This window comes from Fibroporia radiculosa, assembly GCF_000313525.1.
Source record: "Fibroporia radiculosa TFFH 294 genomic supercontigs, scaffold2040, whole genome shotgun sequence".
Classification (NCBI taxonomy): Eukaryota; Fungi; Basidiomycota; class Agaricomycetes; order Polyporales; family Fibroporiaceae; genus Fibroporia; species Fibroporia radiculosa.
In genome coordinates, this window is record NW_012133328.1 from 75,698 (window position 1) to 102,422 (window position 26,725).

Below are 26,725 nucleotides of genomic sequence, written 5' to 3' on the forward strand. Positions count from 1 at the left end.
CATGTCGTCAAGATAGCCATTGTTGTAAATCACGTCCTCCTATGACTCCACGTAACCCTCTGGATATGGCAGGGGGATCTCTCCCATCTGCTCTCCATGTACGCGTAACCGATAGAGGCATGTGAAGTCATCCCTGCCCCAGTTGTTCTTGATCAGGAGTACCACAACGCCGAAGTCGATACCCAGTTCCCGAGTATCATCTGAGACGGGGAAAGTCTGGATATGTTGTGGCGCATGGATGTTGTACGTGAAGTTCGCCAACTGAATATACTCTGGCGTCCGCGGCAGCATCGGAGGATATACCGGCTCTGGAGTCTCAACGTAGGGCACGCCCGCAAGTTCCGCCTCGTCACGCGCCCTCGCTTGCCGCACATCACGTTCTGCTCGCCATTCAGCAAGACGAACAATGTTGTCCTTGCCCTCGACCAGGCCCCATAATTCCATCTGCCTTGGAGCTGAACGCATATCCGTGGCAACTTCTTTGGCGACATGGTCGATCGTTACATCAGAGATGAATGTTGGCGCAGCGAGCGCGACGCCCAGCTGTCCACTGGCACCAGGGAATGGCCAACAATGGCCATTATGAATCTCGTGGTGAAGAGCGGTTACCGGTGGCCGGCCAATTGCTGCACCATTATTCCCAGTAATGAAACCAAGAACGTGCTGCCTCCAGTTCGACGCCGGGATTTCGTATGTCTCGCTCGTGAGCGAGGGAATGACCTGGGCACCACTGGAGTAGAGGGCATAATCGGGGCGGGCGAGCGTGTCTTTCGATAGCAGTGACACAAATGTTTGGACAATGTCATAAATGAGCGATGTGACATCCTGCCCATCAGTCGACTTGATTACGACTGATGCACCTCCCTTGCCGGAAGCCAGTTTATTCCACCACGCTGCTGCAATACCAGTGGATCCGCCAACCTTGGCGGCATTCTTGCCCAGTTCGAGAGCTTCCTTGACATCGTGCTCTGCGCTTCCGAGACGCTTCTCCAATGTTAGTAGCTTCGCCCGGGCCTCCTCGTCGCTAGTTAACATTGGGCCATTCTGCGATTCAGTCTGCTTATTTGCTTGGATTTGCGTGTTCAATAAATTAACCTCTTGTTTCAATGTCTGTAGCGCGATGCTGGTTGATGTTCTGTACTTTGTCTCCATATCTATGGCACGCAGGCTCTCTTTGTGAACCTCAGACTCTAGAGTGACCATACGATTAGTCAGTTCGCTGCGACTACCTTCGTCCCGCGACCGCAACCGCTCGTTATCCAAAGAGAACTTCGCAAGAGCAGATTCCAAACGCTGTAATCGATCCGAAAGATCACCAAGGTTGGAGACGGGAATGTCAGGTGGTTGGTATGGCGTATGAGAAGGTAGTCGTCGTGATGAAAGCACAGAGAGATCTAGCCACCCATGGTTAAGTGCATGCCATGCTGAGTAAATTGTGAGGCCGACAACCACATATTTGGCCAAAGGCGCGGGGTCTATGCTTGATATTAACTGCGCAGGTCGATTGATGAACACGTCGATAGTGAGTCCAATAATTTTGCCGCATAGTCGTGCGATGAAGGCCAAACAACCCAGTATAAGGCGGACAATAGCCCATCCCAAACGGAAAAGGCCATTTACACCTCTACCTAGTGACGCTCCAATGGAAAATGACGATCTGCGCATCACTGGATCGATACCATCGATGACCAGGTCCTCGTCAATCTCTTCTATTGGCTGCAATGACTCCACGTCCATTGGTCTGTCGTAGTCGGTCACATCCCCTGGTGAAGAAATAGGTTCTTGAGAGACGGCACGCGAATGCGGCCGTGAGGACGGTTGCGATCTTCGCCCGAGCGAAGACGGACGCACAGCTGGCGTAGTGCCGCGCTGTGATCGCTGACGCAATGTTTCTATCAGGTCGGCGATGCGTCACACGACGGTATATGCGCACCTGTTCGCCTGCGGCCTCCTGCTCTTGCTCCTGCTCCTGCTCGCTACTGCTCTCTTCTTCATCATCGTCTTCCGCGCCGTTCGTCTTCCCGTTCGCTCTCCTTCGTTTCTTCCTCTTATCATATCCAGCCACAGGAAGCGTCGTCAAAGGACCTCCGGCAGCACCACTCTTCTTCTTTTTCCTGCGTGTGCGCTTCCCATCGTGAATTTCGAAGTCTTCGTCGGACTCCTCCAGGTCAGACATGGTCGGCCTATACGCCTTGTTGTCCATGGACATACGATTGCGCTTATGCGCTGCCGTATTTCGCCTCGGCTGGGGTTTTTGCGCAGCGGATGTAGCTGCTAAGTATTCCCGCTCCTCAGCCGAGTAGTCGTAACTCGAGCTCTCGTTCAGTACGCTGTTACCATTAAGTTGTGACTGGCTCGTATCTGGCTCCACCGATCGTTGTCGCATCAGAAACGAGACTGGCATGATACGTCTCGAGACCTCTACGATCTGCTCGAATGGACTCTTACCGCGCCTGGCCCCGCCGGAAGGCTCATCTTCGCCCTCCGAATCCGGCACCACATGTCGCATTGATGCGGACTTGGACACGGGTCTCGTTGCGCGGTTGGCCGTATTCCGGTTCGGTGGTGGAGCGAGACGACGATTGGCAGTAGATTGGGTTTCCTTCTCGTACTCCACAGATGTACTCCGGGGTACGGTCTGCCTGTAGGCACCAGACACCCAGGCATCGTTCGGGTTGGGAGGCATGACAGTGTGGTCGTCTGCAGAGGTGACCGCTTGATGGAACGCACTGGCAATATTGACAGAGGTGTCTTTGACACTCCACTTCTCGGGGTGAGGAGAGACGTGGGGTTGTTGTGCGGCCACAGGTGCGCCGGAATGGGGCAGCTGGGCCTGCTCGTGTTGCTTGAGTCGCGCGAAGCGGACGAGGGCGGGCTCGTATTGGTCGTCGGAGTGCTCACCCTCTGGGGGCGCTGACTTACCCGGCTTTGGAGGAGATTGCGTGCTGAGTGAAGGGGCTCTAATCTGATGTCAGGCGCAGCCCATGTAAACAATCTGTGAGCAAGCACACACCCGTACGCGTAGGATGCTGGTATTGCACGACGAGGCGGGGAATGGGGAGCGCGACTATCCCTTGGATTCGGCTTGTTAAGAAACGTGTGGTGATCGAGACGTCTGCCTTGACCTAAAGGCGTGCTCGAGAATGACATGTACTTGGAGAATACACTTCAATCCGCACGAGGTGGCTATAGCAGTAGCTGGTGACCAGCAGGTGGATGTGAGGTTGGACTATCAGTCTGATGAGATAGGTGCTTTCGCGCAGCAATAGATGATTTTTGGCAGAGTAGCCTCGCGGACAGCGCGTGTAACAGAGAAGTGAGGTTAAAGTGAGGATTGTGGATGGTTCGCGCGCGGTGGTCACGCTGCAGTCGCGCTGCTATTGTTTGTTCTTATTTGTACATGCCACATGTGGCACAATGAGCCAAGCAACCTTGTTCAGCTGTCAGGGTGGTGACCTAGCCGTATAGCACAACGGCCATAACTGCTGTACAATATCTACATCGTGCTCTATTTATCTTTAGATACCCTTTGGTCCTCATTGAATAGGCACAAGTTCAGATCCCAGCAAATTTGTCGGTAGCCTGCATAGGAATCAAGTTCAGTGTTCCAGCAAAATCACGATGCTTGCTCACCGCCACGAGTAACTTAGCAGTTCCCGGCTCTCTCGCTGAGTGTCCTGCGTCAGGGACTATATGAAGTGTGATCTCCGGCCAGACCTGGATTCGATGCTTAGATTACTATAGATGATTTACTTGAACCGCCTACCTGCTTGAGATCATAAGCGGTAGTCGCCTACAGGACAACATAGTGAGAACACATTTCCTTCGGAGATGAATACACGCACCGGACAAACTACGTCGTAACGCCCTTGCACAACGATGCATGGAATGTGGCGACTGTGCGACAAAAGTTTCAGTAAATCCCGAAGATGATTAGAGACACGGAGATGTACATCTTATCGATCTCCTGCTTCTCGAGCAATTGACCGTCTCTCATGAAGCCCTGGCGTCAATGAGCGTTCATCGTCCGGCACAAGTTCGCTGAACGTCGCAAAACACTTACGTCGTTGACGAAGTAGTGGTTTTCTATGCGAGCAAAGGCGCTACATAGAATGCTAATTAGCGAACACCTTGAACCGATACATATGTCAGCTTACTTTGCCCAGCGGTCGTTCTCCACTTGAGCGATCTGCGCGGGATCGACATACAACTTTGAGGTTGCCATCCTGGTGAATGTGTCAATACCCGATTGACACATACATGTACAATCACTCACTCCCACTTGGACCAGGCCTTCGCCGCCCTCAGGCGCGTCTCTTCATCGGCAGAATTCAACTGTGCATGATAAGCCGTGACCATGTCATGGCGTTCAGCTTCTGGGATCGGCTCCAGATACTCCTGCCTACCCACACATGCGTATGATCATGTCATTAACTGGCCAAGTAAATACAAGGGGACAAACCATGCGTCTGGAAAGAGGTGCGATGTGCCATCTTGGTAGAAGAAGCGAAGCTCACTATAGTCGTTGTCAAAAGGCCAGGGCCCATAGATAGATGTGCCTGTACCTCTTGCGCAGAGTGAAAATCCCTCTGTCGGGTTTACAAAAATCAGCCGATGAGAATGTAATTTGGAAATAAGGGAAACCGACCGGAGAATCATGGTCTTGACTCGATCTGGGTGAGACTGCATGCATGCATTCACACGCTGTTAGCTTCTCCACTGCTGTCACAAGGGACAGACCTGTGCATATGTCAGCGCTAGGGTAGATCCCTGGTCGAGCCGTCAGCAATTGTATTCTATTTAAGGATGATTGGGCATACCCAGGAGCCACCAAAAACGTGCCACTTATCGATGCCAAGGTGTTGGCGGATTTTCTCGATATCCTTGACGAGGTCCCAGGTGGTGTTCTCCTCCAAGGATGCCGTCCTTGCAAGAAATCAGGACTGGAATTAAATAACACTGAAAAGAGATGTATGTACGGAGTGGATTTTCCCGAAGCGCGCTGATCAAAGAGAACGATCTGGGCACGCGTTAAGATATTTGGATAACGAAGTAGGTCACGCTAAGCGCACCTTGTACTTGGCCGGGTTGAAGTAACAACGATCCTTAGCATCTGTACCATTTCCAGGACCGCCTGATAAATTCGCATGAAATTGGTGATCACAGAACTGCGGGAGCCGAATCTGCAAATTGTACGCACCATGGAGAAAGACAACTATTGGATGGTTAGTGCATCCAAGGTGTGGACAGTCAGTCAATTAGATAGAGTACCTGGTGTTCCCTCTTTGTTTCCGCTCACTTCGTAGCTAGATGTAGAGCACTGTGTTATCTAGCACGAATGAACGGTATATAATACGCACTAGAGCGTGTGTATGTCGGACACTTTCAGCATCCCAGTTTCATACGGCTGGATAGGGGGGTACATGGCGTATGATAGCTGAGAGTAGGTGCGAGTCGGATGGGGGGAAAACAGTCGTGCAGATATTGGCCGAAGATGAGGGACTCGGAGTAGAAAGCGCGAAAATAGCGGATTCCGAGTGAAGCAGCCTGCTTTGTACCTGACTCGAAGGGCACCTGAGATCATGGATCCCATTACACCTTCCATTTTTGGCATGTGGGGCTTACTGCTAGTCAGGTGATCATTGCACGCTAATTGGCCTCGATCGCACTGTGGCAGTTGGTCCGAGTCGTCACAGCTTTGTCGTCGTCCTTTGTTCCTTCCAGTGCCACAAGACGGCCTGCGCTCCACTCAGTCTGAGAGCTGCCAATCACCAGTAGCCACAGCGCACGTTTGTATTTATATCAATGCTCCTCGCGAAGACGAATGTATATCATCTCTCAACAACTTCCGTCTTCCAAGTGGATCCGGACTCCGGAACGGTGCCCACACACTAATCTAGTGATATCGTTTTGTTCTTGGACTCTCAGGACGCTATGAACAAAGAGCTTGGTACCCTCGTTGTCGTCGTTCTCAAAGCCAAGAATCTTCCCGATAAACACCTCATATACAAGCAGGACGTCTTCGCACAAGCCACCATCCACGGTAAGACCAAGAAAACAGAGGTCGACGTTAAGGGCGGCCAGCATCCCCTCTGGGATGAAGAGCTGCGTTTCCCTATCTTCAGGAGCACCTCCCAAGAGGACAGAACACTAGAGATTTCATGTTGGCGAAAGGAGCCTGGTGCCGATGAAATCATCGGAAAGGGCAAAGTGGACATCTCAGAGACGTTGCGCACGGGCGAATTTGACGGTAAATTTCTTGGCTTTCCTACATATAGCGTACTTACACCAAGTTCTGTAGATTGGGTCCAACTCGAAGTTGATCAGCTCTATCGTGGAGAAATCTATCTCGAAATGACCTACTTTGCAGCAGGTCCTGCCCCTTTGCAGCGCCGCCCCACCAAAATGCTCATTTCCGAGAGGCTGCAGCGTCAGACACAACCATATGCGTATTCGAATTTGAAGACACCGTCGAAGATTCCATCTACACCAATCTCTCCTCCACATACTCCGACAGCTCCTGCTCCTGTCAGAGCCAGCCTCGCCCCTGTGATTCAGGCTGGACAACATTTAAGTGCTCCCTCTAACCACATGTCGCCACGGGGCTCTCCCCGCAGTTCGCCTCACACCTCGCCTCGATCACGTAATGACGCTCTTCCTCCAATACCACAGGAACGTGTTGCTCCTGACAGCATTCCGGATATGCTCCGACCTGGAAACCCGAAGTCGCATGTACATTACAGTGAGAAACCACATCCGCCCGGATACGGAGCGCAGGTTCGCTTGTCATCCCCGCCTCCCCACTCACCGCATCGAACCTCGATGGTGGTGTCTCCTCAGTCTTCTCCCCCTTTCGCATATCCGGCCGCATCCAGATCTTACCCTCCTAGAGATCAACCGTCTCCGGGGTTAGGCCAGCGTGCGCATAATCTCCTCTCATCCGAGAATCCTATGCACAGCCGCTATTCTGCATCCCCTCCCCGTACACCTCCGCATGCATACGTACATGCTACAGCCTCATCACGACCTACACCACCAACTCGCGTTGACTCTTCGCAAATTGTACATCCCTTCATATACACCCACGCGCCTCCGCCTGCCATGCCCGAGGTGGAGATTACAAGCTCACCCGCTCTTACAGCGCGCTACTCCGCACCCTTGCCGCTACCCGACGAGCCGGAGGGTATGCATACGTCAACGCCGGGTCATCCCCACCTATGCCTGAGCATCTCTGAACCACGCCGGCCAGCTCCTGCTCCTCGGCATCTTGTTGTAGCCAACAGGAGAGACAGCGACGTCCAAGCAAATGACGAGGAACTGGCCAAGAAGCTAGAGGATGAAGAGAAAAGGCGCCAGCGGGAAGAGGCAGAGAGGGAGTGCGAGGACTTGGAGCTTGCGCTCAGATTGGACTTGGAGCTAAACCTCCAGCACGACGAGGAGGTGGTGAGGACAGGGACCCGGAGCCCTGCAGGATCTGCTCGCCCTAGATCTATCGAGTCACTTTCACCCACGCAGGTGCCTGGGTCATGGTAATATTCCGAGGGAACGGAAAGAATAATCATGTATAGCACCTCTGTATTACTTCCGGAGATGTACTGTCGTCAGTTTGTGTCAATGATACTTATTCCGCTAAATCAAGATCTGGTGACTAACTCAACTCATTCGAGCACGTAGAAGAGCAGTTCAAGCTTGACGTTCAGGATTGTTGGACTTGGTCGAGCAACATTTTCATGGACACAAAATGAAGCACTGGCGCAATGAATTTGGGGATATATATAGATGCAGACAGGGCTACGCTGCATTCATCCCCGGCTCATTCAAAGTCAATTCCGGGGGTCTCGTCGTCGTTTTGAGTCTCATCTCCCAGAACTTTGCTGGAACCCGGCGTCCTAATGTGATGTAGCCACACGGAGGAGCTCGCCAAGCTCTTAGAGAAAGCCCACACATTCAAATTTGATTTTTCGCAGAGCTAGCTGGCCTGTCTCATGCATGGATTGACAATCTTTGTAGAACGTTTTGGAGCCAGTCAATCGAATAATAGATGAGCGAGTCTAAGAAGTATCAAGTCGCAACGCGGGGTTATAAATAATGAACGATCGTACCTGAAGTGGGAGTGCTGCGAAAGTTTCTGGAGTGATTTGTTTAGTCACAGTCACTACTCATAGGTACCAATGTAGTACCACTGGTCCGCGATGCATGCTACATTGCTACAGCCTCTACGCGTTTGTGGCGTAGATTGTATGGTAGATCCATCCACTTGTCTTTCTTCGACTGGTTTCGTGTAGGTTTGAAGAAGAGGCTCCCCGTCTCAGGAAAGTAATTCCAAGTGACTATGTCACCCCGCAGGACGACCATTTGTACCTGACGATTCCTAGAAAACGTTGAGCAATCGTATAATACACGACGTTCTGAGACTCACAGTTGCTAATATTTAATCATGGAACGACGTTGTACGATTGTTCGCTAAGAACAAAACTTTAAGCACGATGATGAAGCGCGCGACATCTGGTACTGCAATGGCGGCGAATTCTAAGTCCGCGGCAGGTCTTTACCAATCGCAACTGGGATAACAAAAACCTAACTACTGTGAGGACTTGGATTGCAGAATATGTATATCGCAAGATATAAATCATACAGCTTTTTATATACAGGAGCTCGGTGTTGTAAGCAAAGAGCCAAGCTACCAAACATGAGCGACTGGTCCTTGAGGTATCGTTTTGGATGCAACATGTCAATACCCGGTAATGCTACTCAAAATTTGCCGTACCATGAGAGAAATAGAGACAAAGTCACAGAGAAGAACAAATAACAAGCATGTATCCAACGTAAAGCAACCTTTAATCCGAATCGTCGTCGGATTCCTCCGGCGCTCCTTCATTCTGCGCAACAGCCGCGTCGGACAAGCCAACTCTGAGAACTAAGTTGTCCCCATGGCTCTGCGCAGTGTCAAGGAGAAGCTTTCCAAGCTCCTTATTAAATTTAACGCGCTTGAATCTGATCCTCACTGCGGTCAGTTCCCCACTTTCGTACATTTTATGAAGCTCTGCCCAATACTTCTGGTGACCAGAAGCACGAATGACTGCCTCACGGACCTGGAAAACGTTTCAGTACTAGAAGTCGTTGAGTGACAGATCGAAATACCTGTGCTGGGAGCGTCATGAAAGACTCTTTATCTAACAGCTCCGTCGAAATATGAGAATATCCACCGATATAGTACCATCGGTCAGACAGCCGTACAACCAAGTCATTATACGACCTGCGAAGTTTCTTGTTTGAGCTGTCTTGCCATTTTCCTTTCTTCGTCCGCGTGCGAGTGGGCTTGATGGCGAAACCTGACTGAGGAAAATTGTCCCACACAGTCTCATTCCTGAGGACTATTGCCGTTAGGTTCTGGGTACTAGACGAATTTAGAATCGGTACTTCGTTTAGATCGTAGGTGCTTACAGTAACTGTGACATAACATGATTGATGTGAGGATGAGATCAGCTACATGCTACCTTAGGCCAGACTTCTACTAACCGGCTTCAGGATCTTGAGACGCTTTCTCGGACTTTCAGTTGCAGAGCAAATGGGGATTACATCCGCTCCTTCAATCATGGATTGAGTTATTGTCTGAGTACTTTGTACGGGAACAGATGCTTGACTTGGCACCAACGTTGCGATGATTGTAGCGATATCAGCACTCATTGCGGCATTCTGCTCCTAGTACACCGCAACAATTTCAGCCAGCGGCATTCAACTCAAACACGAAACAAGCACACCAAAATCGATTCAACGCGTTCATGAAGACGTCCGAGTTCTTGCTGGATATTAAGGACAACTTGCAGAACTGGCAAAGACGCGTTGTCTGGCAACGAGGACATCATAAAGATCGTGGTTATCCCTTGGGTTGTGTGCCAGCCTTCACACTTGCTACGAAACTTTATATGCACCATGACCATACCACGAGGCCGTCCAGAAGGCTTCGTAACTTCCTGATTTCGCTTTGGTCTGACTGCGATCTAACCTTATCCGAGAGCTAGAATAAATTGCGGTTATTGAGCATACTTCGGATCGATTCTTTCTGAGCTTAGGCCAAAGAAGGACCGAAGTTTGGGGACGACCGAACAAGAAAAGCTTGGGATTGAGGACGACAACAGTCAGCTCAGTATTTCAAATGATCTTCGACCCTATTGTGGAAATTATGGCATCGTGTACGGATGTGATGACGAGTATCCATGAAATATTCGACGAGAAAAAAAGAGACACGCGAAAATGACCTTAATCCTACTCGTCGTCGTCTTCATCGTCCGATAGTACTTCCTCTCGAGGCTGTGCGCCAGCCACGTCGAACAAACCAGTCGTAAGAGATGGGCTGTTCTCGTGGCTCGGCGCACTGTCAAGGAGATACCTTCTGACATCCTCATTGAAGCCTATACGCTTGAAACTGATCTTGGACGCCATTAACTCCCCGCGTTCATACATCGAGCGAATCTCGCGTAGATGCCTTTTGCTACCGGATAAGCCAATAACTCTATCGCGGACCTAGCCAGTCATAACAGTAAGTATAACAATTGTAGTATTAAATCAACAAGCTGACCTTCTCTTCCAGGGCCACAAAAGTCTCCACGCTAAGTGGCTCGATCGCTATGCGCGCGAATTGACCAACATAAAACCATTGACCCGAACGGATCGCTACCAGGTCGTAACGTGGTCTCCAGAGACCAGACTTCGTACAGTCATGCAAATTTCCCTTCTTTGACATCCGCCAGGCTGGCTTGATGGAAAATCCCATATGTGGGAAATCATCCCAGAAAGATTCATCTCCGAGGAGCATTGGGCGAAAATTTTTCCTATCACAGACAATAAGTCAACAAAGTATATTCGGGGGCAGTAAGAGCACGCACGCCAGCTGATACAGATTCGAAAACGGATTAGGAAGATAGAGTATAGTAAGTACAAATTAAACCTCTGGCAAAATATAGAAGGCCATACTCACTCGCTTCAGTGGTTGCAGATGTGGTATTGGTTTGACGTCTGCAGCACAAATAGGCACCATCATGCTAACGTCATAACCCACAGCCTGTGTGTTCTTCTCTGTACAAGCTGTCTTTATCTGAGCTACCTCAGCTGCTAGCGAATTGTTCTGAGCCTGCATTTATCAGTTCCAAATCAGCGTTCGATGTTCAACCTCGGAAGACTCCCGAGACTCACCTTGATCGTGTCCATTGTTTGACGAAGCCTCCCGAGTTCAAGTTGAATGTTCAAGACAGCCTGCAAGATTTGCGGGGACGCATCACTCGTTGAGTTAGACATAGATGGAAGTGGGAAAAGTCAGAATCCTCTCAGACAGGAAGAATTTTATGCTCGCTGCGAAACCTTATGTCACGACTCAATCACGAAGCTTCCCACCATGCTTCGCGAGCACGCACCTAATCGAACCTTATCCGAGTCGCAATGAGCTGCGAAGAGTGCGCCACAGCGCCACAAGACCGATAGTACATGGGGCTAGACTCACAAGTGAATATGCAAATCGTTGACGCCGCGAGAAGTACTTAATTGGGTGAGGATGGATGAGCGACCATGGCAGCTGTAAATGTCTCTCCCGAGAGCTCATATCCAAAGTTATCCGAGTCTTGAGTACGATACCGCTCTTGCGAGATCATGATGGTCACACTAGACATGATCTAGCCCTGCTCTTCGAAGGTGGGTTTGCTGAGCAGGTACTAGATAATGCTAAGTCAAGGAGGGACGCGTTCGCATGAAGAAGAAAAAAACAAGTGATAGTCTGAATGCAGACCGTTGGAGTCAGTATACGGAATACTTGCAGTGCGGCCGATTAACGAACGACTCAATGGCGCTGTGACAAGATCGGCGCCGCTGCTAGTGCGACAAGGCGGGTGGCGCGGCCAATTGTCGGCTAAAGTATCCGCCATCACTCGACGAGGCGCGACGCCCGTTCGGCCGACTCTACCATCCATCATGCGGCCATGGTGCCTTTCCTCGGGCTCCGGTGTCTCATTTGCAGCACAGCGCAAATCTTTGGGGATAAACAACTGGCCGCCCATTAGTGATCCCTAATTATTCTAGGCGCACGAACGCGACGTACTCTGGCTGCTGGTAATAGTCTTAGCTTCACCGTGACATACTCTCCGCGATCCAACTGGGCGCATGCAGAAGTCGACTCAGCCAAGGAAAGGTTGCAGATTCGACGTGAACAGTGAGGAAGCGGTATCGTCAAGGAACTACAGTGTCGTCAAGGAGTTCCTGAACGACGTCGGAACGGCTCATGGGCTATTAATATTGTCGATGTCATCATTTCGCTGGACATTTACAGTTGCAACTTGCAAGTATGCAGCCAGTTTCGAAACACCCGGGTCCCGAGCGGGTGAGTCGACCCGGTCAGATTCGGACCTTTTTCGACGCAGCTTCAGAAGTACGCCAATGTCCTGTCTGCCATAATGCGCGTCGACATGAGCGCGTGAAGCCATACAAGCTGATCAGTGGAGCTAGCAGCGAATGTCAAGACAGACTTCCTTGCTTGGAAAGTTGGACGAAAACTTGACACGAGATGGCATCGTGATGGACGCTGTTCCGAATCTCGGCCACGAAGCGAGGCTGGCGCTTGCCCCGCATTCCCCGTGGCACCTCCCTCCGGACTCGGAAACGGAGGTCGTCAGCTGAGGGTCGCGAGCTAGCGAGACGTGCCGGAATAAGGCTCACCGCGTGGAAAGTCGTCCTTGTGACATCCTCGATCTGTCGTCCACTCAGGTACGCCTGCAGCGTGCTCCATGCACCCCAACATTTTTTGATGTATTTTCAGACCCTGGGTCTGTCCTCAACCCGTCTTCTTGGCCGTATAAGTACTCCCGCGCTTCGACGACGAGCGCTGTGCTCCCACACACCGTCCTCGGCCACCGACTGCCAGCGTGTCCCTAAGCACAGCGAGACTCCGCCATGGCGCACACAGAGAAACCCGATCCGTCTGCATCCCACGTCGAAGATGCTGCCAGCATAGTCAAAGGAGATTGCCCACCATACGACAACTTTGCTGTCCTTGCAGAGGCGGCTGCCACCGAAAAAGCACTCTCGCCTCTCAAGGCTGCGCGCGTGTACTGGAAGGCGACGTTCTGGTGTCTGTTCATGTGTATGGGAGCCCTTCTGTGGGGATATGACTCGCAGGTAAGTCGTGTATCGCGTTGTTGTTGCGTCCTTCGACGACTGATCGTTCCGACGTTTCTCCTTAATGCTGTTTAGGTCGGAGGTGGCTTGCTCAGTGTTCCTTCATTCCGTCGGGACTTTGGGTTTGAATCAGGTCCGGACAATTACATTCTTGCAGCGCAATGGCAAAGCGCGTTCAACAGTATCAGTTCTGTTGGTGGGATGTTCGGTGGATTATCACTTGGTTACGTTTCTGACAAGTTTGGGTGAATACAACTCGTCTATCGCACTCGACTCGCCGTTGATTGACCCTCGTAAAGACGACGAGGCGCTGTCGCACTCTGTTGTGTTGTCTCCATTGCAGGCATTTTGATCCAATTCTTCACATACCCTCACAAGAATGCTCAGCTGCTCGTCGGTAAACTCATTAACGGCTTTTCACTTGGTATGTGATCAATAATTTAGTCACACATGATGTCATCCTCACCTTTCCCATGCAGGAATGTATGTGTCTGGTGCTAGTTCCTACTGTGCCGAGGTGTCTCCTCTGGCTCTTCGTGGTGTCACCACGTCCTCGGTGAACCTCTGGATTGATCGTGAGTTGGTCACATCTATCACGATAGATCATGTCGAGTTAATGGGATTGTCCGTTTAGTTGGGCAATTGTAAGTGCCAAGGAAATTTTGACTCTCCGCGCCGTTCAACTTAGCCTTTCTCCAGCATGTCAAATGGTGTTATCAAAGGCACGGGTAACTGGACATCTGCCTACGCATACAGATTGCCCTTGTATGTAGTACCCCGCTGTCTCTTGGGACGATCCCTGGGTTACTCATCATGTTCACGCTCGTCTCATCCCTCCCAGTGCATTGCAGTGGATCTTCCCGGTCCTTCTGCTGATTGGTCTGCCCTTTGCTCCCGAATCTCCGTGGTGGCTTGTTCGCAAGGGTCGCGTCGAGGAGGCGCGCAAGGTTCTCGTGCGCCTATCCGGTGAACACAACAACGTCGAATTGCAACTTCAGCAGATTCAGGAAACCATCCGTCTCGAAGATACATTTGCGGCGAACACGACGTACGCGGATTGTTTCCGAGGTGGGTAGTGCATGATTGTGGCTGTTTGGGTCCTTGAGTGACGTTTTCATGATCCAGGCATCAACTTGAAGCGAACGGGAATTGCTTGTATGGTATTTGTCTTGCAACAAGCCGCTGGTGTCGTATTCGTGCTCGGCTTCAGTACCTACTTCTTCGAGCTTGCCGGCTTCGCGGATAGCAAGGCGTTCGATCTCGGCGTGGGCGTGACTGCTATTGGTGTATGTAGTGATGTCGGATTATGCCTTGAGCCTGTTGCTGATCTGTTGTTATCTGTTAGGTGGTCGGCAATTTGTTCACGTTCTACACTGTGAACAAATTCGGACGTCGATTCATATTCAACTGGACGTTGTGCGCTTGTTGTGTCGTCCTGCTTGTCATTGGGTTCCTCGCTATCCCTAGTAATAATCAAGGTGCAAGGTGGGCGATTGCTGCGTTGGTATGTCATCTCGAGTCCATTGAAAAATCTCAAGTGTTAACCATGTGTCCTACATTAGACACTTGTATACAACTTCATCTACCAGACGGGAATGTAAGGTGGTCTGATCCATTCGTCTTATCTTCGCTTACATGTTGTGTTCCAGTGGTCCTCTTGGATATGTCATCTTTGCCGAGGTTTCCTCTGCCAAGCTGCGGTCAAAGACCGTCGGTATTGGTATCTTGGTGAACTCGCTTTGCGGTATGGTGATGAACATCGTCTGCCCATACCTGTGAGTTACAATGACAGCTTTCCTAGTAAAGCAGATATTCATACAAGAATCGTGTGCACAGTGTTAACCCTGATGAGGCGAATCTTGGAGGCAAGGTCGGCTTTATCTTTGGAGGCCTTAGTGTCTTCGGTATAATCTGGGCGTACTTCTACATCCCAGAAACGAAGAATCGCACCGTCGACGAGTGAGTTTCTCTTCGTTTAGGCTTGCAATTTTACCTGACGACTGGCTCGCAGACTAGACGCACTATTCGAGCGGAAGATTTCGGCGCGCAAGTTTTCTTCGTACAAGCTCCAAGATGAGGATCTCGTTCACGAAGAAGCGAGGAAGTAGCAATGGCGCATGTACAGTTCTACCCTTCCCGCTTCCCAACACGGATACTCCTGGGAAGGTGATATTCAGGAATTTTTGTATGATTACTCACGAGGTTTATGGCTTGGGGAGTGGGCTCTCCGTCTAATGACTCTGCTCTGACCGCGCATGAGATACACGAGCTATACTATGTACCACTAGCCATAGTAGTGCGTACAGCACAATAATTGATCAATTCTGCTATCCACCCATCTCAATTCTCAAACTCATCCGATTGGACGTATTATGTCAGGCGGTCAGGGTGAGGCCGAATGCATACTGGTTGGACCCATCGACTCCGTGTGCGGAGCGACGGGGGACCCCTGATCCGCTGAATTTTATGTAAGGCTCGAACCAACGGCAGCTACAATGTGATTTCGTCCTATACGTGTGATTGTATACAGCATGCAAGAGAATCTTTCACGACATGCAGGTGCGGGCAAGTCAGCAGGAAGACATAAACCACTGGGATGCCGAATGGCAGCAGCCGCAGGACTTCACCGGCGCAAATGTGCCGCGCATGCCGAGATGCCGTGGCGATCGAAATGAAGCGCTTTTTCGCCTGGATCGAGTCTAAGTCTTGGCATGCGTGCTCTTCCTGGCTTCTCTTCTCACCGCTGCATTGAATCCCATCGTTCGCATTACATTAATACAGCAACATCTTGTGAATATTCATGCTTATTTCAAGGGAAAATATTTTTGAAGGTTATATTTGACTCTGGACGTAAATGCAGTGGTCGATTTGATAGTTTGACTGATAGCATATTCTAATAAACCGGCGTTGGAGGGGTGTTCAAATATGTCTCTAGTTTGTCAGCGCCCGGACTTATCAGGACGCTGCCCATTAATCCGGTGCCCCCGTGGAAGTCGCAAGTCTGCTATCGAGCCGCTCACATGTCATAGTATAAAGGCGCACCACCGGCATACTCGGGACCTTTTGCTTGAGGTCCCGGGTGTCCTGCGCCGCTCTCTGTTTTTTTCTGGGCCCTTTGTCGTGCTCACCTCTCTCCCACAATGGACGAGAAACTCAAGACCGTCTCAGAGACGTCCAGCATCATCGAGGCCGCGGAGATTCTGGAGAAAGACATTACGCCGGAAGCAGACCTAGAAAAGGGGGACCTACAAGAAGAGAAGGACAATTCGCACGAGCAAACGCACCGTTCACGAAAGCTCGACTTTGATCGAGGGGAAGAGCATGTCAAGTTTAGGAGACATTGGTGGCAGCTCTGGTATGGCACACCTCACATGATCCGCCCAATCTTCACGGAATGCTCCTAGGATTCCGAAGGACCCGCCTCCGCCTGCACCAGAGTCTCTCTCCGATGCATCAGTACGTATGGCGTTTCTAGGTGTTCGTATACAGCAGCTAAATGTTGTGTACAGATTATTCCAATTGTATATGCGTCGATCTTCTCTATCCTGACCTACAACTGGATTAATCCCATAATGGTAAGTGCCCCGCCGTTCAAAGTGTTCCCCATAAAGCTTCATATCATCTGGCACGCAGATGCTGGGCTATCAGCGTACCCTGCAGGCAACCGACCTTTGGAAGATGGATGAAACGCGCGAGGCGGGGGTGCTCAGCGCGAAACTCGACGCCGCTTGGGATATCAGGGTCAAGAAAGCTGACGAATGGAATGCACGCCTCGTGAGCGGGGAGATCAAGCCTGGTCTCTGGCTTCGCGTAAAGTGGTTTTTCAAAGCGCTCTGTACAGGTTCGAGATACCGTAAACGCCGCACGGAACTGGAGAAACAGTGGCGTGAACATGATGGAAAGCAAGAAGCGAGCATTGCATGGGCTTTGAACGATGTTTTTGGATGGACATTTTGGACCGGTGGGGCGTTCAAGGTGCGCATATATGCGCATAGATAGTCCATAGGTTACTGAAAGCATTGGGGTGGGCAGGTCATCGGCGATACGGCTCAGCTTATGGGTCCTGTTATTGTCAGGGTACGTTCTAGAACAGCATCATGATACAAACCATATTCCAACCATCTGGCAGACCATTATTGAGTATAGTGACAGTCGCATGGCTGCTCGAGCCGCAGGTACACCGGTAGAGGGCCTCGGACGAGGTGTGGGCATGGCCATCGGGTTGTTTTGTACTACTGTCACTACAAGCGTGTGTCAGCATCAAGTGGGTGATTACTCGAGAATCAAATATCCGAACGAGTTCGTTGATTTCAGATTGCTAGTTCTTCTGGCGCTCAATGACAACAGGAATGTTAGCTCGCGCGGCTCTCATCGGCTCTATCTACAAGCGGGGCGTTGCCCTTACGGGCAAGGCTCGCACCGAGTTTCCGAATGCGAAGTTAGTCACGCATATATCGACTGACGTCAGTCGAGTCGATGCGTGTGCCCAGTGGTTTGTGAGTACATCCGGTTTTCCTACGCCCTCAAGTTTTATTGAGTTGTGTCTGATCCTTAGCATGCAAGTGAGCTCGAATGGACAAAATTGTTTCAATTAGTCTGAGTAACACAATGTACAGCTTGGACAGCTCCCATTCAAGTGACGGTCTGCCTTGTCATCCTACTTGTTGAGGTAGGTTTCATTGCTCACCTTATTGACCTCAGTGACTCACCGAGGACATAGCTGGGTCCCTCTGCGCTAGCGGGGTTCTCGCTCTTCCTCCTACTTATCCCGATCCAAGAGCGTGTCATGTCCTTCCAGTTCGGTATCGGCAAGAAAACACTTGTATGGACCGACAAGCGTTCGAAGCTTATCCTCGAGGTGCTCGGTGGGTTGGATGCACCCATCTCCAAGGCCGCATCAGATTGACCGCTATCATTTAGGTGCAATGCGAGTTGTGAAGTACTTTTCCTACGAATTGCCCTTCTTGAAACGTAAGTTATGATGCCTACGCTGAGAGATGAAGCGTTTGAGGTATTTTTGATCAGGTATCGGCGATATGCGGAAGATGGAGCTGAAGGGTATCAGGAAAATTCAATTCGCGCGATCAGCAAAGTAGGTTACACGTGGACCTACGTTCAGACTTCGTGCTGATTGATTCACAGTATTGCGTCAGCATTTTCGGTGCCGGTACTTGCAGCAACTTTGTCTTTTGTTACATACACCTCTACAAAGAACTCCTTTAATGTCGCTATCATATTTTCGTCACTTTCATTGTTCAACGTGCGTATGAGGAATAACCGGCTGGAGCGATGTCTGAATATCCATGTTTTTCATTGTCTAGTTGCTTCGACAACCACTCATGTTTCTTCCTCGCGCACTATCTGCCACCACTGACGCACAGAACGCCCTAGAGCGGCTCAAAGTCCTCTTCCACGCGGAGCTCTCGACAGGCGACGCATTTATCACAGACCCTCAGCAGGAGCCTGCCCTACTAGTTCAAGACGCCACATTTGAGTGGGAAGAGAGTACGACTGGCAAGGAAGCCGCTCAAAATGCCAAGGCTACAGGAAAGATGACCGCGAGTGCTAGAGAGCATGAGCATGCCGCGCCGTTCCAGGTAAAAGATGTCAATGTGAATGTGCCTCGCGGAACGCTCGTTGCCGTTGTTGGCTCTGTGGGCAGGTGAGCGATGCTTCTGTGTTCGCTCATGGGCTGTTGATCGATTCACGTGTGTCGGCGCAGTGGAAAGGTAGCTCCTTTCATGGACATCTTGTCGCAGTCATTACTCATCGCCATATACAGTCGAGTTTGTTGCAAGGTCTTATTGGGGAGATGCGCAAAGTCAAAGGACATGTGTCCTTTGGCGGGAAGGTAGCCTACTGTTCGCAGACGGCTTGGATCCAGAATGCTTCATTGGTGCGCCTCCTTTGTACCTCCTTAATCACGCTATCTTGACATTTCTTTCCAGAAAGAGAACATCCTATTTGGACGACCGTTCAACCAGGATAGAGTATGTCATGCAGCTCTTCATTATAGCCATGCCTGATGATTCGTCTCGCAGTATTGGAAGGCCATTGCAGATGCCTCTCTTCTACCTGATCTAGAGGTGTTGCCGGATGGTGATCTGACCGAAGTGTGTTATACTGATCGTTGTATGGGATGAATAATGCTGAGCTATTGTCAGATCGGCGAGAAAGGTATCAATCTCAGCGGAGGCCAGAAGCAAAGGGTATGGCTGCCAATTAAAAAGCTATTGATCGTGAATGCTGAAACTACGTTTAGGTCAATATTGCCAGAGCGCTGTATTACAACGCTGATGTTGTCATATTTGATGATCCTCTTTCCGCTGGTGAGCCTTGGGCGTGTTACACTGCGATTATGATACTCATAGAATACATTTTAGTTGACGCTCACGTTGGGAAGGCTCTTTTCGCTGACGCGATTCTCGGAGCACTCCGCGGACGCGGCAAGACCATCATACTAGTCACCCATGCTTTACATTTCTTGTCCCAATGCGACTACATCTATACAATGAAGGTCTGTTGGTATTATTACGGGTTTTGATCTAGTGACATATCATGATCCCATCTTTCCGTAGAACGGGCGCATTGAAGAGCAAGGCACTTTTAACGAGCTTGTCGACAATGGATGCGAGTTCTCCCGCTTAATCAAGGAATTTGGTGGCACGACATCTCAGGAGGAAGAAGCTATTGAAGAGCAAGCTGCTGACACACCCAAGGGACAATCTGTTACAGCTATCAATGAAACTAGAATCAAGCTTGAGTCCGCTAAACGCGCCGTGGCGGGTACAGGAAAGCTCGAGGGCAGGCTTATTGTTCCTGAGAAACGAATGACAGGCTCGGTCAGCTGGAGGAGTGAGTCGTGATCATAATCTCGTGGGACGTGAACCTCATTATTCTACAGTGTACGGAGAATACTTAAAAGCAGGGAAAGGATTTATAACTTTCCCCCTCCTACTACTTTTGATTGCATTCATGCAAGGATGTACTATTATGAACAGCTACACCCTCATATGGTGGGAAGCGAAGTGCGTTACTACTCATCTTGTCGTGTCTCCATCCTGACACAAGGTCACCTAGCCGCTGGGACAAGCCTAACTCGGTGTACCAAATCATGTATGCATGTCTAGGCATCGGGCAGGCCCTTTTCACCTTCGCAGTGTACGTTCACTCATACCGGATAGTTAATAATTTGTCAATGACATATGGGAGATAGAGGCGCGACGATGGACGTCATGGGATTCCTCGTCTCTCATAATCTTCATCATCATGCTATACGGAATATATTCTATGCGCCGATGACGTACTTTGATACAACAGTGAGTGCCCCACTCCCTTTGTATCTTACACCATCTTACCATTAGCTTAGCCGACCGGGCGCATTCTCAGTATATTTGGAAAGGATATAGAAAGTCAGGATGCTGTTTCATGTTTGTATGCTTAAGCTTACTTGTGTTGATATAGACATTGATAATCAGCTTCCGGGTGAGTACTCGGGATGATGTTATGGAATTTGCGCTTACTCATCCTACATAGTTTCTATGAGACTCTGTGAGCCGTGAAACTGTAACGACAGAGTGCCTCTACTGACTCACTTCAGTTGTTCTGACAATTGCTAATGTCGTTGGAAGCGTGACCATCATCACGGTCTTGGAACATTACTTCAGTGAGTCTCGAATCATACTCAGTCGCTCACTTACTGAGAAGCTGCATTCAGTAATCGCTGTCGTTGCAATTGCTTTTGGATACAACTATTTTGCTGCTTTCTATAGATCTAGCGCTAGAGAGCTGAAGCGCATAGGTAAGTATCTTAGATATGCGATTCACTCGCAAGACAAGCAATTAACCTAGTTTTGTAGACGCTATGCTCAGATCCATTTTATATGCTCATTTTGCTGAATCCCTTTCAGGACTACCTACCATCCGCAGCTATGGAGAGATAAACCGATTCCTAAAAGACAACGAGTATTATGTAGATTTAGAGGATCGAGCCGGCATTATTACGGTTACAAATCAGAGGTGAATCCCTTCTCGAAGACCAGCGATGCTATTCTTGACTTCTTATTAGGTGGCTGGCCATACGTCTGGACTTCCTGGGAGGGCTGCTAATATTTATCGTAAGCTCATCTTCTGGAAATAAAGAACTTGTCGTGAATGCTTGGCTCGAAGGTCGCAATGTTGGCCATCTCTGACGTTTCTGGAATTAATCCGGCACAGATCGGTCTCGTTCTCACGTATTCAAGTAAGGACAACATGGGTTCATGTAGCCATACCAAGACCAAGCTGACATATTCTCGGTCATAGCTGCTCTGGTACAGCTATGCGGCATGGTCACTCGCCAAGTAAGTGCAGATGTTTAATACTCCAGGTTCGTACTTACCCAACGTTGCAGTCTGCTGAAGTCGAGGTATGTACAATTATTCACCAGTAAACATTGATATTTATTCTCGCCTTAGACCTATATGAGTTCAGTTGAACGAGGTGAATTGCTACTAGCTGTTAATGACTGCATTTGTTGCTCACCGATGGCTAGTCATCGAGTACAGTCGAGATGGCCGAATTGAGCAAGAAGCGCCTCACGAGATAAAGAGCCATAAGCCCGCTACGGAATGGCCCGCCCAAGGCGCTATCGAATTTAAGGATGTGGTCATGAGATACAGGTCCGGGCTCCCATTCGTGCTGAAAGGGCTATCTATGAACGTTAAAGGGGGTGAAAAGATTGGTGTCGTGGGAAGGTGCGCAAGAGCACTGAGTTGCACTGCACCGTCAACTGACCATGGCCCAGGACCGGGGCTGGGAAATCGACGTTGATGCTGGCCCTGTTCCGCATCGTCGAACTGCATTTAGGTTCGATCACAATCGACGGGTAAGTGTATCTATCTAACCCCCCGATGAGTTTGTCACATTGTCATCTCAGGATCGACATCGCCAAGATCGGCCTGAAAGACCTCCGATCGAAAATCTCGATAATTCCGCAGGACGTATGTTCTCCCGCTGATACGCAGTGCCCTGTAGCTGACCATATGTTGACAGCCGTTGCTATTTAGCGGTGAGTTCCTGTGCAGTTATTCAAATAACCCGTGAGCTAACGTCGGCGGTAGGTACCATCCGATCAAATCTGGATCCATTCAGCCAATATGTAACACAGCCCTCGTTCTCTCCCTCACGATTTAATTTGCTTACTCTTGTCATCAGACCGACGCCCACTTGTGGGACGCCCTGCGGCGATCATTCCTTGTGGATTCTTCCTCGACGAAGCCCGAGAGCGACTCCGACGAGCCGCACAGCCCCACCGGCCGCTTCAATCTCGAGACGCCTGTCGAATCGGAGGGAGCCAATCTCAGCGTAGGAGAGCGCAGCCTTCTCAGTCTGGCCCGCGCACTGGTCAAGGACAGCCAGGTAGTAGTCCTCGACGAAGCAACGTGCGTGTTTCCCCCCTCTCCCTAGATCCCCCAATCTCAAGATCTAGCAGCGCGTCTGTGGATCTCGAGACGGACTCGAAGATCCAGCAGACGATCCAGACGCAGTTCAGCCACAAGACGCTGCTGTGCATCGCCCGTGAGTACCCAAGTCGCCGGCGATGTTGGGACTGCAGCTGACCGGCGCTTCGACCCCGCATTGCAGACCGCCTGCGCACGATCATCTCGTACGATAGGATCCTCGTGCTCGACGCCGGGCAGATAGCGGTGCGTGGTGTTTCCGCATCCGAGCTGCGCAGGACACGGGTGCTCACGATCTGTGCAGGAGTTCGACACCCCCCTGAACCTGTTCGACGTCCCAGATGGCATCTTCCGCGGCATGTGCGAACGGAGCGGGATCACCGCTGCCGAAATAGAGAAAGCCGCGCTGAGGGCGCGCGGTGGCACTGGCGTGGCCGGTCTTGTAGAGAACTCGATCATGCAGGCCGCCTCTCTCTAGTATCATATCAACGACGTTCATCGTTAGATTTTTTTTCTTTACGTGCTTAATGATAGAGTCTGCCCATAAACACGGCAGCTGTCCGACGAGAACGGGTATCGAAAGAGCCGGCGCACGTAGAACGGACACAGACGGCCGGCGTTCCAAAATCCGCAAACCCGCCGCGGTTCGCCGCGCCGTCCCGCCCTGCCAGAACACAAACGACGTTCCCATTTTCCAGTAGCGTTATTAGCAGCCCGCGGCGCGAGCTCTCACATCCTAGATAGACTCTACCTACAAATACACCAACTTGAACACCCAAACCCGACACCCGACATCCACCCGACACTCGCCACTCGCCACTCGACGCCGGCCACGGCCACGGCGCGCGCGCACACACTACGCAGGGCCGCCGCCCGCAAAGCCCATCACCGGCTGGTCGTGCCGCACCTGCGTCTCCGGCTGCATCGCGCCCATCCAGTTGAACCCTGCAGGGAAAGCACACAAAACACGTGCGTCAGCGCGCTCGGAGCGGGCGCCGGGCGGGAGACGGGCTTACCGGGCAGGATCACGTCGGGGAAGACGGACTGCATGGACTGCAGCAGCTCGCTGTCGTAGAACAGCGGCGGCGAGAAGAACCCGGACGCGTCGATGTCGGACGGCGTCGACTGGCGCGTCGACGGCCCCAGCAGCCCCGCGGGGCCCGCCGCGGACGCGGACGACGTCGCCTGCACGTACTGGTCGAGGGACAGCGCCTCCGCCGTGAGGGGCGGCGGCGGCGGCGTGATCGGCCGCGGGCTCGACGCCTCGCTGGACGGGGACTGGGACTGGCGGGCGAGGGACGCGCCGGACGGCTGGGACGGGGAGGACACCGCGGACGGGTGGCGCGAGCCGCGGCGCGGCGCCGGGGGCGAGTGGTCGACGCGGGCCATGGGTGTGTCGAGCAGGCCCTGGAGGAAGCGCGAGTAGAGCTTGGGGCCGTGGCGGTCGTCGACGGCGACCTCTGGCGAGCCGAGCAGGTCGATCACGCGCTGGACGAGCGTGCGGATCTCCACGCGCTGCTCCCGCGAGAGGTGGTACCTGGGCTGCAGGAGCTGCCGGCGTCGGCGTCGGCGTCAGCGCAGAGGACGGGCGGACGGACGGAGGGGACGTACCTTGATCAGGAACGCAGACGCGAACGTGACAAAGACGCTCTGCGCCTCAGGGCCGTGCCGGAGGTAGATTTCTGCGGGGGGCGGAATGAGTCGCGAGCATCTCCGACGTGCCCAGCGCGCTTACTTTGACTCGGAATCCCGATCTCCTCCACAACAGCGCGCACGGTGTCGCTCGCCGCCCGGTAACACTGCGTGCGTGCGCGGTCAGCGCCCGTCCAGAACAGGAGATGAAAGCAAACGGTAACGGCTCACTCTCCACAAGAATGGCACCTCGGTCGTGGACGAGCTCTTGCCGAACGTGTGCTGGAAGCCCACGGAGAGCACCGTCAGGCGCGCATAGCTGTACGCGAGCTTGAGCAGCCCCGTGCGGAAGTGGCTCTGGCCGTCCGTGTTTGCCTTGCGCACACGCGGCGCCCACGTCTCCCACAGGTGCGCGAGCCGGTCGTCCGTCTCGCTGCACACCTGCGCCAGGTCGATGTGCTGCGCGCAGCCCCGTCAGCGGTCAGCCCACACAGAGCGCGCGCTCGCGCCGCACGCACCTTGTTGAGCCCGGTCGGGTGCTCCGGGTTGCTGTATATGCGGCCGCGAAAGTCCGCCATGACCTTGAGCTCGGCGTTGTAGCAGCAGAGGTGCACGTCGAACCCTGCGAGGTTGTACGGCGAGCCCTCGTACCAGAACTCGGTGTGGTTCGCGACATAGTCCTTGTTGTCGATGATCGCGCGCTGGCCGTACTGCGAGCCGGTCGAGCGGTCGAGATTGAAGCAGTTGAGCCACACGCGCGTGCGATTGAGCATCTCGCGCGCGTGCAGCTCGTTCTGCGGCTTTGGCGTCGTCGCGTAGTGCAGCTTGAGGTCGGTCGCAACGCTGGACTCGCGCAGGGGGTCAGGCTAGGAACAGGCGGAGCGGAGACGCCCGTACGCACCGTATCGCGAGGCCAAGATAGATGAAGCCCCTGTCGTCCTCCCACCGCCGGGCAGGGACGGGATACAAGCTGAGCAGAATGTAGGCCTGGACCGCCTCGATGGTTTTTTGACCGCCGATAAGGGTAGTACCGGCGGCTAATCGAGCGTATTTCATCGCCTGTTCATATAATTCGGGCCTCGGAGCATAATGGCGAGAGGCGATGGCACAGACTGGTGAGGGGGGGAGAGAGAGCAATCAGATTCAGGCAAGCGCACCGACGCGCGGGCGACTACTCACTAACAGTAAACAAGAAGGGAGACCGCCAATACGTTTTTTGTGCGGTGTAGAGCACGGGGTCCAAGAGCGAAACGGAGAGATTCATGTAGTCGTAGTATCTGCACGGGAGCGCGTCAGACGCACGCCGGTCGCGGCCAGGACGGATGCGCACTCACATGCCGAAGAGCTTCTCTGCCTCGTCGGGCTTGATGATGCCGTTGCGGAGAATTGCCGGCTGCTGCTGCTCGTCCACGATGGGCCGCTCCGGGGCGGGACCTGGACGAGTGAAACGCACACGGCCCCACGTCAGCTGCGGACGGCTGCACGAGGAGGAGAGGGCACCTACTCGGCCTGAAGTAGTCGTCGTTCGCCAGGCCGACGGCGGTGTTGTCTGCGTCCTGGGGGTCGATGTCGCTGCGGGCGCGGCTGGAGCGCCGCCTGCGGGCCTTGTAGAGGGACAGGTCCGCGATGAGGCCGAGGGGGACAGACTCGTTGGGGAGCATGACCGGCTTTTGCGCCGCGGCGAGGTAGCTCCGCCGCATCGGCGTCTCCGGGCCGTCCAGGGGCCCGTTCGAGGACGAGCGGCCGCGCTCGAGCTCGCCAAAGAGGCTGTCGCTCTCGCCGTCGCCCTCGGCGCTGAACTCTGCATCCGAGGCGTCCGTGTCCTCGACGTGGATCTCGTACTCTGAATCGCTGCGGGCGTTGTCGTCGGTGCCCTCGTCGCCGAGCATGTCCCAGGTGGCGCCGGGGCCACCCATGGTGATGTACTCGCCAAACGCCTCGATGGATTGGCGCGCCTTGGTGATCCAGTCCTCGACGTCGGCGGACGTGCCGCGCTCAAAGGCGGCGGGGAGCGGCGCGCCGAGCACGGACTCGCCCAGTTCCGTGCGCGGCGCGCCGCTGGCGGAGGTGCGGCGGCTGGCCTTGCGATTCGCCTCTTCGAGCTTGCTCATGAGGTCGGTGATCTGGGTGGCCTGTTCCCGAATCTGATTGATGAGGTGCTCGCGCTTTCTGCAAAACACAGTGGCGCGTGGGGGGGGATCGCGGGCGCTGAGACCATGCGCAAAGGGGATACAAAGCAGACACTCACGGCGGGGGCTTGCGCTTTTTGCGGCCTGGGACGACACACTCGTGTCCGGCGCTAATGCAGCGCTTGCAAGCGTCTCCGATCATCTCACATCGGACCTGGGAGTGGACTGAGCCCATCGTCTGGAGCGGCGAGCGGTTATGCGCACCTTCAAGCCCTTGCACCTCCCACACGCGCCGGGCCTGGGGGAGGGCGTCAGGTGGCTGAGAAGGATGGGAAAGCGGGGGTGGGGGGGGGGGGGGGGGGG

General features: G+C 52.6%; 7 protein-coding genes across 7 annotated transcripts; 3 read left to right on the plus strand and 4 right to left on the minus strand.

Moving 5' to 3' along the window:
- Positions 1 to 39: 39 nt before the first annotated feature.
- FIBRA_03461 (uncharacterized protein) lies at positions 40 to 5,425 on the minus strand (the record flags this gene model as incomplete). The annotated part of the gene is made up of 19 exons (XM_012325303.1): positions 40 to 1,878; positions 1,934 to 2,960; positions 3,014 to 3,153; positions 3,634 to 3,717; positions 3,767 to 3,793; positions 3,846 to 3,897; positions 3,954 to 4,003; positions 4,064 to 4,103; positions 4,158 to 4,226; positions 4,277 to 4,402; positions 4,463 to 4,516; positions 4,566 to 4,589; positions 4,649 to 4,683; positions 4,741 to 4,770; positions 4,821 to 4,926; positions 4,980 to 5,020; positions 5,073 to 5,215; positions 5,272 to 5,306; positions 5,361 to 5,425. 19 exons carry the CDS (start codon positions 5,423 to 5,425, stop codon positions 40 to 42), a joined length of 3,987 nt encoding a protein of 1,328 aa, XP_012180693.1.
- A 509-nt stretch (positions 5,426 to 5,934) lies between these two features.
- On the plus strand, positions 5,935 to 7,533 carry FIBRA_03462 (uncharacterized protein; the record flags this gene model as incomplete). Its single annotated transcript, XM_012325304.1, has 1 exon — positions 5,935 to 7,533. One exon carries the CDS (start codon positions 5,935 to 5,937, stop codon positions 7,531 to 7,533), a length of 1,599 nt encoding a protein of 532 aa, XP_012180694.1.
- Positions 7,534 to 8,837: 1,304 nt separating this feature from the next.
- On the minus strand, positions 8,838 to 9,687 carry FIBRA_03463 (uncharacterized protein; the record flags this gene model as incomplete). Its single annotated transcript, XM_012325305.1, has 4 exons — positions 8,838 to 9,092; positions 9,142 to 9,449; positions 9,520 to 9,550; positions 9,628 to 9,687. The coding sequence occupies 4 exons, from the start codon at positions 9,685 to 9,687 to the stop codon at positions 8,838 to 8,840; spliced, it is 654 nt and encodes a 217-aa protein (XP_012180695.1).
- A 579-nt stretch (positions 9,688 to 10,266) lies between these two features.
- Positions 10,267 to 10,816, minus strand: FIBRA_03464 (uncharacterized protein; the record flags this gene model as incomplete). The annotated part of the gene is made up of 2 exons (XM_012325306.1): positions 10,267 to 10,524; positions 10,580 to 10,816. The coding sequence occupies 2 exons, from the start codon at positions 10,814 to 10,816 to the stop codon at positions 10,267 to 10,269; spliced, it is 495 nt and encodes a 164-aa protein (XP_012180696.1).
- A 2,120-nt stretch (positions 10,817 to 12,936) lies between these two features.
- FIBRA_03465 (uncharacterized protein) lies at positions 12,937 to 15,269 on the plus strand (the record flags this gene model as incomplete). Its single annotated transcript, XM_012325307.1, has 13 exons — positions 12,937 to 13,161; positions 13,237 to 13,406; positions 13,461 to 13,585; positions 13,641 to 13,736; positions 13,796 to 13,805; positions 13,861 to 13,926; positions 14,003 to 14,229; positions 14,287 to 14,447; positions 14,507 to 14,665; positions 14,724 to 14,758; positions 14,811 to 14,936; positions 14,998 to 15,120; positions 15,173 to 15,269. 13 exons carry the CDS (start codon positions 12,937 to 12,939, stop codon positions 15,267 to 15,269), a joined length of 1,620 nt encoding a protein of 539 aa, XP_012180697.1.
- Positions 15,270 to 16,301: 1,032 nt separating this feature from the next.
- FIBRA_03466 (uncharacterized protein) lies at positions 16,302 to 23,079 on the plus strand (the record flags this gene model as incomplete). The annotated part of the gene is made up of 45 exons (XM_012325308.1): positions 16,302 to 16,516; positions 16,566 to 16,617; positions 16,671 to 16,736; positions 16,795 to 17,136; positions 17,194 to 17,238; positions 17,291 to 17,425; positions 17,484 to 17,657; positions 17,717 to 17,723; positions 17,778 to 17,830; positions 17,882 to 18,026; positions 18,082 to 18,132; positions 18,187 to 18,253; positions 18,304 to 18,421; positions 18,483 to 18,823; positions 18,884 to 18,890; positions 18,944 to 19,057; positions 19,110 to 19,151; positions 19,203 to 19,274; positions 19,326 to 19,370; positions 19,424 to 19,490; positions 19,545 to 19,678; positions 19,740 to 20,016; positions 20,066 to 20,189; positions 20,242 to 20,322; positions 20,378 to 20,480; positions 20,531 to 20,573; positions 20,626 to 20,646; positions 20,698 to 20,712; positions 20,762 to 20,827; positions 20,879 to 20,962; positions 21,021 to 21,180; positions 21,230 to 21,278; positions 21,331 to 21,403; positions 21,466 to 21,503; positions 21,554 to 21,568; positions 21,618 to 21,642; positions 21,695 to 21,896; positions 21,947 to 22,027; positions 22,079 to 22,142; positions 22,195 to 22,210; positions 22,263 to 22,300; positions 22,357 to 22,583; positions 22,634 to 22,719; positions 22,786 to 22,847; positions 22,906 to 23,079. The coding sequence occupies 45 exons, from the start codon at positions 16,302 to 16,304 to the stop codon at positions 23,077 to 23,079; spliced, it is 4,416 nt and encodes a 1,471-aa protein (XP_012180698.1).
- A 378-nt stretch (positions 23,080 to 23,457) lies between these two features.
- FIBRA_03467 (uncharacterized protein) lies at positions 23,458 to 26,344 on the minus strand (the record flags this gene model as incomplete). Its single annotated transcript, XM_012325309.1, has 10 exons — positions 23,458 to 23,546; positions 23,618 to 24,152; positions 24,213 to 24,283; positions 24,337 to 24,400; positions 24,465 to 24,692; positions 24,752 to 25,076; positions 25,135 to 25,345; positions 25,413 to 25,510; positions 25,568 to 25,667; positions 25,738 to 26,344. 10 exons carry the CDS (start codon positions 26,342 to 26,344, stop codon positions 23,458 to 23,460), a joined length of 2,328 nt encoding a protein of 775 aa, XP_012180699.1.
- Between the last annotated feature and the right edge of the window lie 381 nt (positions 26,345 to 26,725).